The 14,486-nt window shown below is 35.7% G+C and overlaps 1 protein-coding gene across 26 annotated transcripts in view; it reads right to left on the reverse strand.

The window, feature by feature from the left end:
- SOX6 (SRY-box transcription factor 6) overlaps positions 1-14,486 on the reverse strand; it is a 550,404-nt gene that overhangs the window by 226,585 nt on the left and 309,333 nt on the right. For all 26 annotated transcript variants that reach the window (XM_059709018.1, XM_059709013.1, XM_059709014.1 and 23 more), the window contains one exon: positions 14,191-14,280. In XM_059709018.1, coding sequence (XP_059565001.1) covers positions 14,191-14,280 — 90 coding nt within the window. The remainder of the gene's footprint in view (positions 1-14,190; positions 14,281-14,486) is intronic.

A 14,486-nucleotide genomic window follows, 5' to 3' on the forward strand; every position in this document is an offset into this window, starting at 1 on the left:
TACTATTTACTGAGGACCTATTTTGTCAGTCACTTTACAATCACTGACAATAATCCTGAAATGCATGTCCCACCACCACCACCCATTTTACAGGTTATAAAACTGAAAGTAAAATTGATTAAATAAGTTGCTCAGTTTATGCCATGGTTCAAACCCACATCTGATCAAGTCTACACGCCATGTCTAGTGTTCTGCAATTCCAGTGGCAAAACATGAAGAACAAAACAACTACCTTCTTTAAGCCAGTAACTCCATTCAGGGTCTTCATAGAATCGTGATCTCTTAAATGTGACTAATTTGCTTTGTAGTTATTAATGATGAGTTAATTTATTGTCAATGTAATTATGTGCTAGTCTATTTTAAAATTCTGGTTCAGTGGTTCTCAAAGTGTGGTTCATGGACCCCTGGAAGTCCCAGGGAACTCTCCAAGGTGTTCATGAGGTCAATATTGTTTTCATAATGTTACTAAGGCATTAGTTGCATGTTACAGTGTTGACACTTGCACTGATGAATCAAAGGCAAGCAACCCTATCATTTCAAGAGAAACAACTAACAGTATGGGTTAAAATAATATAATTTGAAATTTTAAGGAAAAATTCGAATTTTGGAAAACTTCTGCCATCATGAGCATGACAGTTGTGCAATACTTAAAAGCTTTTTCTGATAAGATAGGTGGTGATAGTAATGAATGTAATTATTTGATGCTTATAATGAAAGGTGCCAACATAAAATCTGCATAACTCAGTAAACTATAAAGTACAAAATTTAAAAATCAGCCCCTGTCCCATACTCTTCATTTTGTACTGCATAGTCAACCTCTCTTAACAGTTTATTAAATACACTTTTAACAAATTTCTGCATATGTACAATTTTCTATACAAATGGGAATACACACACACATATATATATTCTCCTCAGTTTCACTCTTAATAGCTCCGAGATGTTACTCTTCTTAAATCAACCAATAACTCAGATAAATGAAGAAGCTATGAAAAAAGTCTCCAAATCAGTGACCCCATTTCTACCAGCATAACAAATGCGAGGTATTTTCACTTAACACTCAGCTTTGCTTATTCCTTTATTGAGATAAGATGCTACTAAAAATGGGACTAAATTTACCACCCAAAATATTGTGAAATCAGCATTCCAAGTTATAGGAGAAACTTCTTTCAATTTGCCCAAACACATTTCACTCCCAGATTCCTATTGTTCTGCTGTCACCCTGTCATCTCTTATTCCACTATGAGTCATATTCCAATCTACACGTGGGGACGGATTAATGGATGGATGTATAGCATGGATGTTAAAGATTATTTTCAATGCTGGGTTTTTACACTAATACTGAAATTAAAAAAAGTTTGTATTCAAAGAATATGAGCTACTTTGATAGAGAAATGTTTCACCATCAGCCTAAATCTAACACACATCATTAAAGCTCCAGTATGTGTTTTCACTAACTCTACACAGGAGGATTACAGATGTCCTGCTAGCTACCATTTCCTGGTAAGCAATCTGAATGGCTTCCAGGAAATTGCTAATGACCTTCATTTTACTTAAAATCTAGGCTGCAATTAGTAATAGTTTTTTTTTTCTCTGTGCTGGTGACAATGTTTATTTTCATCACAGCAATCAGCAAGAAAAAAAGTAAAATGTCTTGTTTTTGAATTAAGTCAAAATGAATTCACTTTTATTCTGATATGTTACCAAATAGACTAATACATATTTAATGGTAATTGTGTAAGAATACTTTGGATCCTTTTTACTTCTGCCCAATTGTGCCTCCTTTGCCATTCTAAGCTGCTGCTATTGCTAAAATTTGCATTTAAAAAATGAAATCAATAGGAATGTTTTATAATTGGTGACTATGCATTTAAGAATAATTAAAAGTTTTGAAAGAAGACATGATTTAAAAAGTGAAAGAAGACATGATTTTAAAGTAAAGTTTTATGTTTTTAATTATAATAATTAACTATTTAAAAAGAAGTTTCAGAGTCTTATTCAATGAACTTAAGATATGATTATGTGGTCAATGTAATAATAACAAAGAACAATTTCAGTCCATGTTATATTTATAACTAGAACCTGTTATTAAACTTCAGTATTTTCTTTTATGTAAACATTGATTTCACTAATTAGATCCAACTGATCTTTTCCCCAACGTATAGATTTCTTTTAATCCCAACAGTTAACAATGATTCTAATGTATCATAATACTTTAGTCCTTAATCATACAGTAATTTTTGCCAGTAGCTTTTGTTTGAATTTTAATTAAGAAGACCTTGTGTCTCCAAACCAAAGTGTGTGTGTGTGGGGGGGGGGTTAATTGCTTCTATGTATATCATACGGACTTCAAAAGAAGTAAAAGATGTTTATAATGGAGAGTACAAAGGAGAGCTTTGAAATGTCTACAGTCATGCAAACTGGTATAATTTTAAAACTATCGGTGTTGCTGTGGTGTAATGCATGTTATTTATAAAACTAGTTGCAGTGTGCACTTATTGTTAGCAAAATGAATTCTGGGTTTTGCAATCATTACTCACTATTGATTACAAGATAACCAAAAACTTCATGAAATGAGCTAAACATGCTCTTTGGGGAGAATTTTATTTCTACCTTAGCAATTTATTATGTGACTTGGAGCAGTAACTTTTCTGGATATTGGGGTTCCTATATCGAAAATAAGTTGGATTACATAATATGCAAAATCTCTTCAAGTCTATTTTTCTTAATTTCTATGATTCTAGATATTACTCTGAAGCTCTATAATTATACCGATCTATACAGAAAATAGTGACACTACTACAATATTTCATACAAACAGGCAAGTAAGGAAATAATAACATGTACTCTCAATCTCTTTCACAAGCTGGGCTCTAGAGCAATATAGCATTTGTCTTAGAAATAACAATTTAAATTTTTCAAAATACATGAATTTTAAACATGGATAGATTACTGTTTCACCCATTTTCCTAATGAGACAGAAAGAATCACTAGGTATGTGAACTTTGCAGATTTTATTGGAGTTTAAAAATGGCAGATGATTTGCTTCATAATATTTCCAGATTTTTTAAAGTTCCCTCAGATGAACAAATTGCTCTAAATTTTAATGGAAATTCAAGAAAAACTCATTTATAAATGAATATGTAAATTGTACAGTCATAGCTTTTAGAAAACCACTCTAGTCCTTCTTTGATTGCCTATAACAGAAAACAGCAGTAACTATGATTTACTATTCCTAAAAAAAATTAATATTCTATAGAAAGGGCAATATATGGAATAAGCAATCAGAGCACTTAGATACAGTTTAAGGCCCTTACTATAAAAGTGAATAAACTAGGGGAGAGAATTGGCATTTAAGATAGTAACTTGTGACTCAGACCTGTAATTCTTCAGGAATGCTGTTGGATCCATTCTGACCCTTTGGTGATAACAGCACTGCTTAAGTTACTTTAAGAATAACCTACACTATTTGATCTTCAAAAGATCTATCATGCACTGAAAAAAACCATGACTTTTGTGTTCCTGTGCTCTCATCCAAAGATTTATGTTTGCAATCAAAACTCAAAACGAAACCAGGCTCTCAGTGGCACACAGTAGCAATATTATAATAAATTCACATTTTTAATGCAGTATTTATGCCAAGCACAACTGTAATATGCTTGTACTATTTAATGCAACATAGTTCCAAATTTTACTTCTCTCAGTAACAACACTAATGAAGTAATAGGGAGCAATACTTAAAGTCTTTAATAGTAAAGCATGTCAGTAACATCAGGCTCTGCAACCAACCTTTCAGACATAATAGTTGAATAAATACATAAGTAATTGTGTTTCAACAGTGGCTTTGAAAAACATTGGGAATCATTTGTAGAATTTTCCATTTAAAAGCATTTGTTCAATCACTTTTTGTTCCAATCAGGAATTGCCATATTTTTCTAAGCTGTAGAAGAGTATACCTACAAAACATCTACCTTAATCACTAAATGTAAATATTGAGATAATTCATCATAAATGACCAAGGAAGGAAAACACTATTTTCCTTATTTGGTTCATATCACATAATTATTTTTTTTGGCTCTCTTATCATCTGTGTGTTTGACAAACACTAGCACAAACAGTGTGTGCTAACTCAAACAACCAACATTACTGTTTCTCTGGCACACTGCCCAGGGAGGCGCCTTCACACCAAGGAGGAGATGCCAGCCACAGCATTGAGGGGCATGTGTGCAAAACAGGGAGGCTGGCTAAGATTCTCTTCTAGAAACCACAGAAGGCTAGATCCATTTTGGAGACAGAGGATAAGTCTGAATGCTCTAAACATCAGTTATATGCCACCCTTGCATTTAGAAATGTTTCATAACCATAACTATCCTGGCATTCTCACTCCCTTGGTACAATTCAAACAAACAAATGGGCCATGCACCCTCCTAGCCTATCACTACTTCTGTTTTATCTTGGATCCTTCTTCCATATTATTCCTCCCCCTTCTCTCATTCATGTGTAGATCAAGATAAATACCACTATGGAAACTGTATTACCTATACCCACTCCTGCTTTGCTATACTGCCTCACTTATACAGAAATGGGTAAAAGTGGAACTGTTTTCATTGTTTGTGTGTTGTGAGAAAGAGGAACAGTTCAGACCTGCCTTCCCCTGTCCCCACCTTAGAATTCTAAGACTCTGAGGAATTTGAAAACTGCTCTGTATTGTACTAAACAGAACCTTTAGAGGCCAGGTTTCAAACCCTGTGTCTACAGCTTTCTAAGTAACTCAAACATGCCACTTAATTTCTCTCAGTCTCCTTTTGTTCATATGTTAAATTAATTTTCCTCACTGGGCTATTATAAGGATCAAATAAAATAATATAGATGTTTTAGCACTTTGTTTCCTTTGTAAACAAAAAATATCTTTTAAAAGTACTTACTATATTGTTTACAGTCAGAATATAAACAATATTTTAAAGATCAATCTTATAATTAAGAAAGTATAATAAATACTAGTATTAATTTTGAAAGAACATTAGGAGGTCATGAAGACAACATCCCACCAGAGTACAAATATGCTATACAAAATCCCTGTTTAAAATTTTCTACAGCTAAATTGCCACTGATGTTATATTATTAAAGAGTCCCTTCATCTATTCATTTAACAAAGATTTATTGAACACCTATATTTGAGGCACTCTCTCTTAATGCAGTCCAACTCTATCCATGTCAGGTAGCCATTAATTGTTTCTAAGTTCTTTTGTATATTGAGAACTATTTCCCTATTGTCTGAACCTTCTAAAACAACACAAAACAAGCATTTAATTAATTAATTTGTTTATTGTTGACACTATTACAGATATTCTGTCTTCTTCTTTCAACAGCACTTCAACCTGCTAACATGTATTAGGCCAAATTTCCCTAGGTCTTTAATTACTATTTTTATTACATCTACAGAACTCTTCACCATTAAGACAATAGATCACTTAAAAATATGGCACCCCCCCCCAAGAAGAAAAAAAAGAAGAAGAAAAGGGGGACATTTGTAATACTTTCAACAATAAAGATATATTAAAAATATATGGTACCCCAATTAGACCAAGGCACAGGTCTAACCATTTTATGCTGTATTTCATTTAAATTCTTAATAAAGTTATTTAGCAATACTTGTAATAAAGTTAATGTGACTTGAACATTGCTTTGAGATTACTGCTATTAAATTTGTGCCATTTACAGCTCTCTGGACTCAATTAATGCTGCTACTGGAGAGACTAGCTATGGAAACATGATGGGAGTTGAGCGACAGGATTTCCTCTTAAATATTAGACAAGACTCAGATAAAGACCCATTGAAAATCTATGATTCCGTATTTCTCAAACTCTAGCACTATTCCAACTCCCTCATATTGAGGGGTTTCCAAAACATTGCTTTACTTCATTTACATAATAAGGCTTTTATTTGGGCCCTAGCCGGTTTGGCTCAGTGGATAGAGTGTCAGCCTGCAGACCAAAGGGTCCCAGGTTGGACTCTGGTCAAGGGCGTGTATCTTGGTTGCAGGCTCTCCCCTGCTAGGGCTGGGCCCTGTTGGGGGAGCATGCAGGAGGCAACCAACAGATGTGTTTCTCTCACATTGACATTTCTCTCTCTTTCCCTCTCTTTAAAAAAAAACAAACACAATAAAACAAAATCTTTTATTTGGAAGCATTGCTTTCTTAAGTAAAATCTAAAAGGAAAATTACTAATGTATTGTCTTTTAATATGTGGCAATAATAAGCACATTGCATTAGAGATCCATTTTTCAATACTGCTCTTATCCATTCTACTGTCCACACTTTAATTCTCCCTCTAGCACCTAATCCAGTGGTTCTCAACCTGTAGGTCACGACCCCTTTCCGGGTTGAATGACCCTTTCACAGGGGTCGCCTAAGACCATCGGTAAACACATATATAATTACATATTGTTTTTGTGATTAATCACTATGCTTTAATTATGTTCAATTTGTAACAATGAAAATACATCCTGCATATCAGATATTTACATTATGATTCATAACAGTAGCAAAATTACAGTTATGAAGTAGCAACGAAAATAATTCTATGGTTGGGGGTCACCACAACATGAGGAACTGTATTAAAGGGTTGTGGCATTAAGAAGGTTGAGAACCACTGACCTAATCCATCCCATAGAATTTTCTAGTGGTAGTGGTAAAGACTATATTATTGCCCTTCCTCAGCTTCATTACACTCTTGAATTTAAAAGAAGATGTAAAGTTAAGAATGATACATAAACATAATATCGGTTATAAAATAATATAAATATTGACTACTTAGAAAATAATGACTATGAGAATTTCAAAAGGTCAACTTTATGGGCTGCATAAAGCTATTTCTACAAACGTACTTATGGCCAAAAGGTCTTTGTTATTAAATTTAAAATGTTTAAATAAATAATTCAATTCAGGGCATTAAATGGTATCAGAAAATAAACAAAAGAGGAAGTACAAGAAAAATAAGGAAAGGAGAAATAATAAATGGAAAAGCAAGAGTAAGTAGTTGGCATACTAAAAAAGCTAAGGAATTTAAAAAATAAATCTAAAACGTGGATCCTTGTCAGAGAATGGAACGAGGGAGAGAAAGAGAAAACCACTGGCAAATAAAATTGAGAGAGAAAACATACACACACACACAAATATGCAAAGCTGAAAATGGGATATATAACAACAAATAAATAGAAAATTCAAAATAAGTGATAGTGTATTTTTAAACAATACTAGTATATTTGAAAATCTCAATGAAATATACAATTTTCCAGGAATTGTTTTCCTGACAAAACTGACTTAAAAAGAAGTAAAAAATGCAAAAATAAATAATTTCTAAAGAATGCTCTAGGCCCAGATGTTTTATGGTATATTGTTTCAGAATCTCAAGGAATAAGTAATAGTTCATGTTATCTACTCAACGTTTTACATAGTCTAGAAAAAAGAGGAAAAGCTTTCTAATTCAACTGTGAATACCGGTACTATAAATCAACAAAGATAGTACAGATAAATACAAAAACTAATCTCATTTATGATTACAGATGGAAAATAACAACTATAATAGAAGCAAATAAAAGTATGCAGTCCATTAAAACAAGAATACACCATGACTAATCAGGGTTTATTTCATCAATAAATTTGAAAAACAAAAACCAATAAGATGAATCATTAAATAAAATGCAATTTCTCATAGAAACTCTTAGTAAACTATGACTAGAATTTTTAATCTTAAGTAATATCTTAAATCAATGGTCAATATAATACTTAATGGTGAAATATTAAAAGCAATTCCATCATTTAAAAACCACATAAAATGCCTGTTACCACCTGCATTACTTAATATTATCCTGACACTAGGCAGTGTAATAAGAGAATGGGTGAAAAAAGGGGAACATATAAGATAAAACAGCTGAAATATTAGTAGAGCTAATAAGTTTGATAAAAAAGAAAATTATAAAATGAACCAGCAAAATTCACTAAAATCCCTAAATATAATAACAAAAAGAAAATAGAATGAAAACTATCTCATTCACAAATGCAAGCAAAAAAAAATAACTTTTATAAAGAAAATATCAGCAGAAATGTACAGAATCTGTATTTTAAAAACAAAACATTATTGAGGAGCATAAAAGAATTAAGTAAATGATTTTGAATGGAAAGATTCAATACTATAAAGGTGTCAGCTTACCTCATAGTTTTATATAAAACTTAAATACAATCTTTTAAGATATCACTTTGGAATTTCAATGAACAACTTATAAGTCTAAAATAAATTTTAGAGAAGTATGTAAACACCTTAAAGAACAATTATGAATGTGATCTTGTAATACTTATTGCCCACACTGTAAGTACTTTAAAGCTATAGTGATTGATATAGCAGAAGACTAACAAAAATTTAAATAAAAAGATCAATGGGAATAGAACAAAAAACTGAGAAATGGTTTCAAATATGCAATCAGTATGCAGTAAAAGATGTTATGTCAAGTCAGAAGTGATAAGATGAGCTATTTAATAAATGATACAGAAATATTTGGTTAACTGCCTGAGAAAAACGATTAAGTTGTACATCTATATGAAATTATACATCAACATACATTCAAGAGGAATTAAAGAGTTAAATGTATAGTAATCCAAAAAATGAAAGAAAATACACAAAATATTTTATCTAATCTCAAAGTGGGTGAAGCCATTCTAAATAAACCCCCAACAGAAAAAAGAAGAAGGAAAAAAAGAGGGAAAGACTGGACAACAAAACCATAAAGTAAAGAAAATAACAAAATGTAACATATTACAGATAAAGATTAACACCCTTAAAATATACAGGGTAGGGCAAAAGTAAGTTTACAGTTATGAGCACACGAAACTGTTAATTCTTATATTGTTATGTATTAACTAGGAGCCCGGTGCACGAAATTCGTGCACTGGGTGTGTGTGGGGGGGGCGGAGTGTCCCTCAGCCCAGCCTGCCCCCTCTCACATACTGGGAGCCCTCAGGCGTTGACCCCCATCACCCTCCAATCGCAGGATCGGCCCCTTGCTCAGGCCTGACGCCTCTGACAGAGGCGTCGGGCCTGGGCAGGGGACCCTCATTTCCCCCCATCACTGGTTCTGCCCCCAGCCCAGGCCTGATGCCTCGGCCAGAGGCGTAGACCCCCATCACCCTCTGATCGGCTGATTGGCCCCTTGCCCAGGCCTGAGGCCTCCGCCAGAGGTGTCAGGCTTGGACAGGGGACCCCCATCTCCCCCTGATCACTGGCTCTGGCCCCCGCCCAGGCCTGAGGCCTCTGGCCCAGGAATCATGCCTGGGCAGGAGACCCCCATCTCCCTCTGATCGCTTGCTCCACCCCCCGCCCAAGCCTGACGCCTCTGACCCAGGCTTCAGGCCTGGGCAAGGGGACCATCATATCCCCCCAATCCCCGGCTCCGCCCCCTACCCAGGCCTGATGCCTCGGCCAGAGGAGTTGACCCTCATCACCCTCCGATCACCAATCACCGGATCGGCCCCTTGACCAGGCCTAAGGCCTCTGGCAGAGGTGTCAGGCCTGGGCAGGGGACCCCCAGCTCCCCGTGGTTGCAGGCTCCGCCCCTGGCCAGGCCTAACACCTCTGGCCGAGGCGTCCGGCCTGAGCAGCGGGGATCCGCAGCTGCAGCGGCCCCATGATCGTGGGCTTCGCTTTAGGCCCAGGCAAGGGACCCCTAGCTCCTGGGACTGCCAGCTTTGACCGTGCCCAGCTCCCATCGCTGGCTCCACCCCTACTTCCTGCTATCACTGGCCAGGGCGGCAAAGGCGCGCCTGATTCTCCTATCATGGCTGGGGGGCAGGGCAAAGGCGGCCCCAGGGCCGCCTTTGCCCTGCCCCCCAGCTCTTAGCTCCCCCCTGGGTTTCTGATCACTGTCAGTGGCAGGGGGCTTCTTCCTGCTTTCCCCTTCGCCTCCCTGCATTGTGCCTACATATGCAAATTTACCGCCATCTTGTTGGCAGTTAACTGCCAATCTTAGTTGGCAGTTAACTACCAATCTTAGTTGGCAGTTAATTTGCATATAGCCCTGATTAGCCAATGAAAAGGGTATCGTCGTATGCCAATTACCATTTTTCTCTTTTATTAGATAGGATTATTATATTGTTTTCCACATAAACAACTGTAAATCTAATTTTGCCCCACCCTGTACATTAAGAGTTACAAAACCACAATAACTAGACAAATCCTTTAAAGGAAAATGGGCACACAACATAAATAGGCAATTCACAAATGAAGAGATATTTAATATAAATAAATGTATGTAAAACTCTTCAGTCTCAATGATGAGGCAATTCAAAATAATTCAGCAATAATATGTTATTTTCTTCTATCAAACTGGCAAGAACTTTTTAGTTAATAAAACTGCTATTGAGGGTAAGGGCAAAATACTTGCAGACACTACTAGTGAGAGCACAGAATACTATATGCTTTCTGAAGGACAGTGTGGCAATAGGTAGCAAAAGCCTTTAAAGAAAGAACAACTCTTTGACCCAAGAGTTTCACTTTTTAGTAGTATATTCATTCCAAGAAAATAGTCACTAGTTAATACTGAAAAATATTAAAAAGTTATTCATGCTCAAAGTTTTCTTTATAATGACAAATGATAAAAACAACTGAAATATTGAGTAAAAGACTCAGTTAAATTATGAGAACACCACTTTATGCAATTTTCTTTTTCTTTTCTTTAAATATATTTTTTATTGATTTTTTACAGAGAGGAAGGGAGAGAGATAGAGAGTCAGAAACATCGATGAGAGAGAAACATCAATCAGCTGCCTCCTGCACACCCCCCACTGGGGATGTGCCCGCAACCAAGGTACTTGCCCTTGACCGGAATCGAACCCGGGACCTGTCAGTCCACAGGCTGACGCTCTATCCACTAAGTCAAACCAGTTAGGGCTATGTAATTTTTCTTGCAAAAAAAAGAAAAAATGACCTAATCACAGGGAAATTCACAATATATCTTTAGGTGGGAAAGACAGACTACAAAAGAATAAATAGTAAAAAGGTTGTTCTGATTTTAAGAAAAATTTTAACATGAACATACATAAATTAAAATAGAAAGGACATTCAATATAATACAAGCAGAATTAAAAGACAATTTTAATTTCTTTTGGGTTTCGATACTTTTTACAATAAGTATAAATTTTATAATGAGAAAAAAATAGTGAGTTAGTAAAAATCCACAATGATTGAGATATATAAATACTGATAACCCACAATAGTATGTGTTTCTTGGAAATAGTATTCAGATCACTTTGACACTGCAGAATAATTATAGCTAATTTAGGTGGATAATAACTGGCCTGATCTCACCTAGACTAAAACTGTACATTGAGTTGTAGCAGTGATTGGATCACTCTATGAACACTAATTTTTTCATTTTTATTATATTATTGTTATATTTTCTGTATAATTTTATGGTGACAAAATATTAAGATGTAAGAAGAGACCATTAAGTAGACTAAATCAAAATGAAAAATTTATTAAGAATCTTATCTTCTATGCTCATAAAACTGAGAGTAGCACACAAATGACAGTTCACTTACCTCATATAGAATCCAGAAAGAAAAATGTTAAAGTATTTGAAAACCCCAATTTTTCAAACGTGTTTCACCTTCAAGATTTATGTATTTGGAATATCTGAGACTAGTACAATTTTAATATTTTAAATTCATGATTAGAATTAAAAATAAAGTAAAATGGGAAGTGGGGGCAGGGGAGAGTAGATAACCTGATGCTATAACCATGATGCTTCATCATCCTATCTAATAAAAAGGTAATTTGCAAATTGACCATAACTCCAACACACAAGATGGCCACCCCCATGTGGTCAAAGATGGCTGCCCCCATGTGGACACAAGATGGCCGGCAGGAGAGGGCAGTTGGGAGGGATTAGGCATGAAAGGAAGGGCAGTTGGGGGCGACCAGGCCTGCAGGGGATAACAGTTGGGAGGGGCCCAGGTCTGCAGGGGAGAACAGTTTGGGGCGGACCAGGCCAGCAGCGGAGAGCAGTTAGAGGCGACCAGGCTGGCAGGGGAGGGTGGTTAGGGGCAATCAGGATGGCAGGGGAGGACAATTAGGGGCAACCAGGCCTGCAGAGGAGGACAGTTAGGGGCAATCAGGCCAGCAGGGGAGGGCAGTTGGGGGCAACCAGGCCTGCAGGGGAGGACAGTTAGGGGTAACCAGGCCTGCAGGGGAGGGCAGTTAGGGGCGACCAGGCAGGCAGGGGAGGGCAGTTAGTGGAGACCAGGCTGGCAAGGGAGGGCAGTTAGGGGTGACCAGGCCAGCAGGGGAGGGAAGTTGGGGGCGACCAGGCCTTCAGGCGAGGGCAGTTAGGGCAATTGGGTTGGCAGGGGAGTGGGTAGGAGGTGATCAGGCTGGCAGGCAGAAGTGGTTAGGGGCAATCAGGCAGGCAGGCAGGCAGGCGAGCGGTTGGGAGCCAGGAGTCCTGGATTGTGAGAGGGATGTCCCAGATTGGAGAGGGTGCAGGCTGGGCTGAGGGACACACACACACACACACACACACACACACACACACACACACGTGCACGGATTTCGTGCATCAGGCCTCTAGTAACATAATAAAATGTTAGCTTCCACATTACTGAGAGAAAGCAAGACCCCCATCTCTCATGCTGGCAAAAGCTTGATTTTGCATAAACCATTTCCATTCTCACTGGTATAAAACCAATTACTTTGGGAAGGGAAGAAAACACAGAATGACGTGCAAAGTAGCACACACCATGTTATAGCAGCTGGATAAAGAATATGTCACTAATGACTTTCTTTCTACCCCTCAGTTGAACGTTGAAGGTTTGTTTCCAAAATAGCAAGCAAGTGGCCTTCATAAGTAAAAAGCAGAAGCAGTGAAATTCAAAATACTATTAAATTTCTACTTGATTTTGATACTGCATTAGATAATGGAATGTTATTAATTATTCATTGGGAGATGACTTCCTTTTCTCTTCATTTGAGAAGAACATAAGATGTCTGAACCCTAGGCAATTTTCTATACTGAATTCAAAATAAAATTTTAATCAGATAACTATTGCCAAATATTCACCTTAAATGAGATATTTATTATCCATGACCAATAGGAAGATTAACCTGAAGCTGTTTGGAAATTCAGAAACATAATCTAATAAACTGCCCAAATTGTTAGTGCAAGTGACAGTAATGACTGTCTGTAAGGAACAACTTATAGAATTAATGACTTAGAATTCTATTCATGATAGCAAAAATTAATAATACAGTATTTCATTTCCTTAAAGAAATCAACAAGAGAGTTAGGTTAGTTCTGTAATGTATTGATTGGGATTGTCCACTTCTTAACATGTAATAACATCAATCACATAACTTCGAAAATTAAGATATCCATCATCATCAGGGTGAAAGGTTATGAAATTTTAAATCCTGTGAAATCTGTTTAAGATTAATCAACCTATCAACATATGGACATATTAATAATAACAATGACTAAAACTTACTCTCATGAGTCCTTTCTTAAGTGCCAGGTAAAATGCTAAAAGCTTTATATGTATTAATTCTCTTAAGGAGCCTATGAGGTAGATACTGTTATTATCCCCATTTTAGATCCTAGGAATTCAAAACATAAAAAAGACAGTGACTTGCCCAAAGTCAATTATCTAGTAAATGGCAGGGCCAGGATTTGAACCAGTATACAGGCCTCAGAACCCACCCATAAACCATTATGTATAGCAAATTCTATACACTCTGTTTTTATAGGTGCTACAGTTGACCTTTTCAAAGTATTAATTTAGATTCATAAATAAAGCTATTACATTATGACTTAAGAGGAAAGACTAAAATTGTATTTAATTTAATTTAATTTGTTCATCATCTTTGATATGACATTTTTTATTTTAATACTTTTTAGTTAAGTAAATTAAAAATAATTTATCCTATCATCTATATGTTATAGAATAATAAAAAGAGAGGCCAAAAATTTCATTCTGTAAACATTAAAAAGAATAAAAGTTCAAGGACATACTATACATTTACCTCTCATACATTAACAAATATTAGAAGTAAGAAATTAATGTTAGGGTACAGACGATCAGCAAATGTATTGTTATAGAAAATAACATCTCCACATTGATTTATTTTATATTTCATATATTGTACCTTTAATTTCTCCAAGAAGTTCACTGGTATTTAGTCTTTCCATTTTTTCCTTCCAATCTTTTGATAGTAGTTTTTCCATGCAAGAGGAATCTGTTAAAATAAAAAAAGTAAGGATTCAAGATATTACATATATATATTTTTTATTTTATAAGTATTAAAATATTACAAATCCAAAACGCTAGTTTATGAAGAAACTCTATCACTTAAAAATGATCAAAGCTATTTTTTGTTGTTTTAACCTTAGGATATAAACAATTATATTACTGTATTATAAAATAACACAACTAATTTTTTAC

Source organism: Myotis daubentonii, chromosome 9 (assembly GCF_963259705.1).
Source record: "Myotis daubentonii chromosome 9, mMyoDau2.1, whole genome shotgun sequence".
NCBI classification, from domain to species: domain Eukaryota; kingdom Metazoa; phylum Chordata; class Mammalia; order Chiroptera; family Vespertilionidae; genus Myotis; species Myotis daubentonii.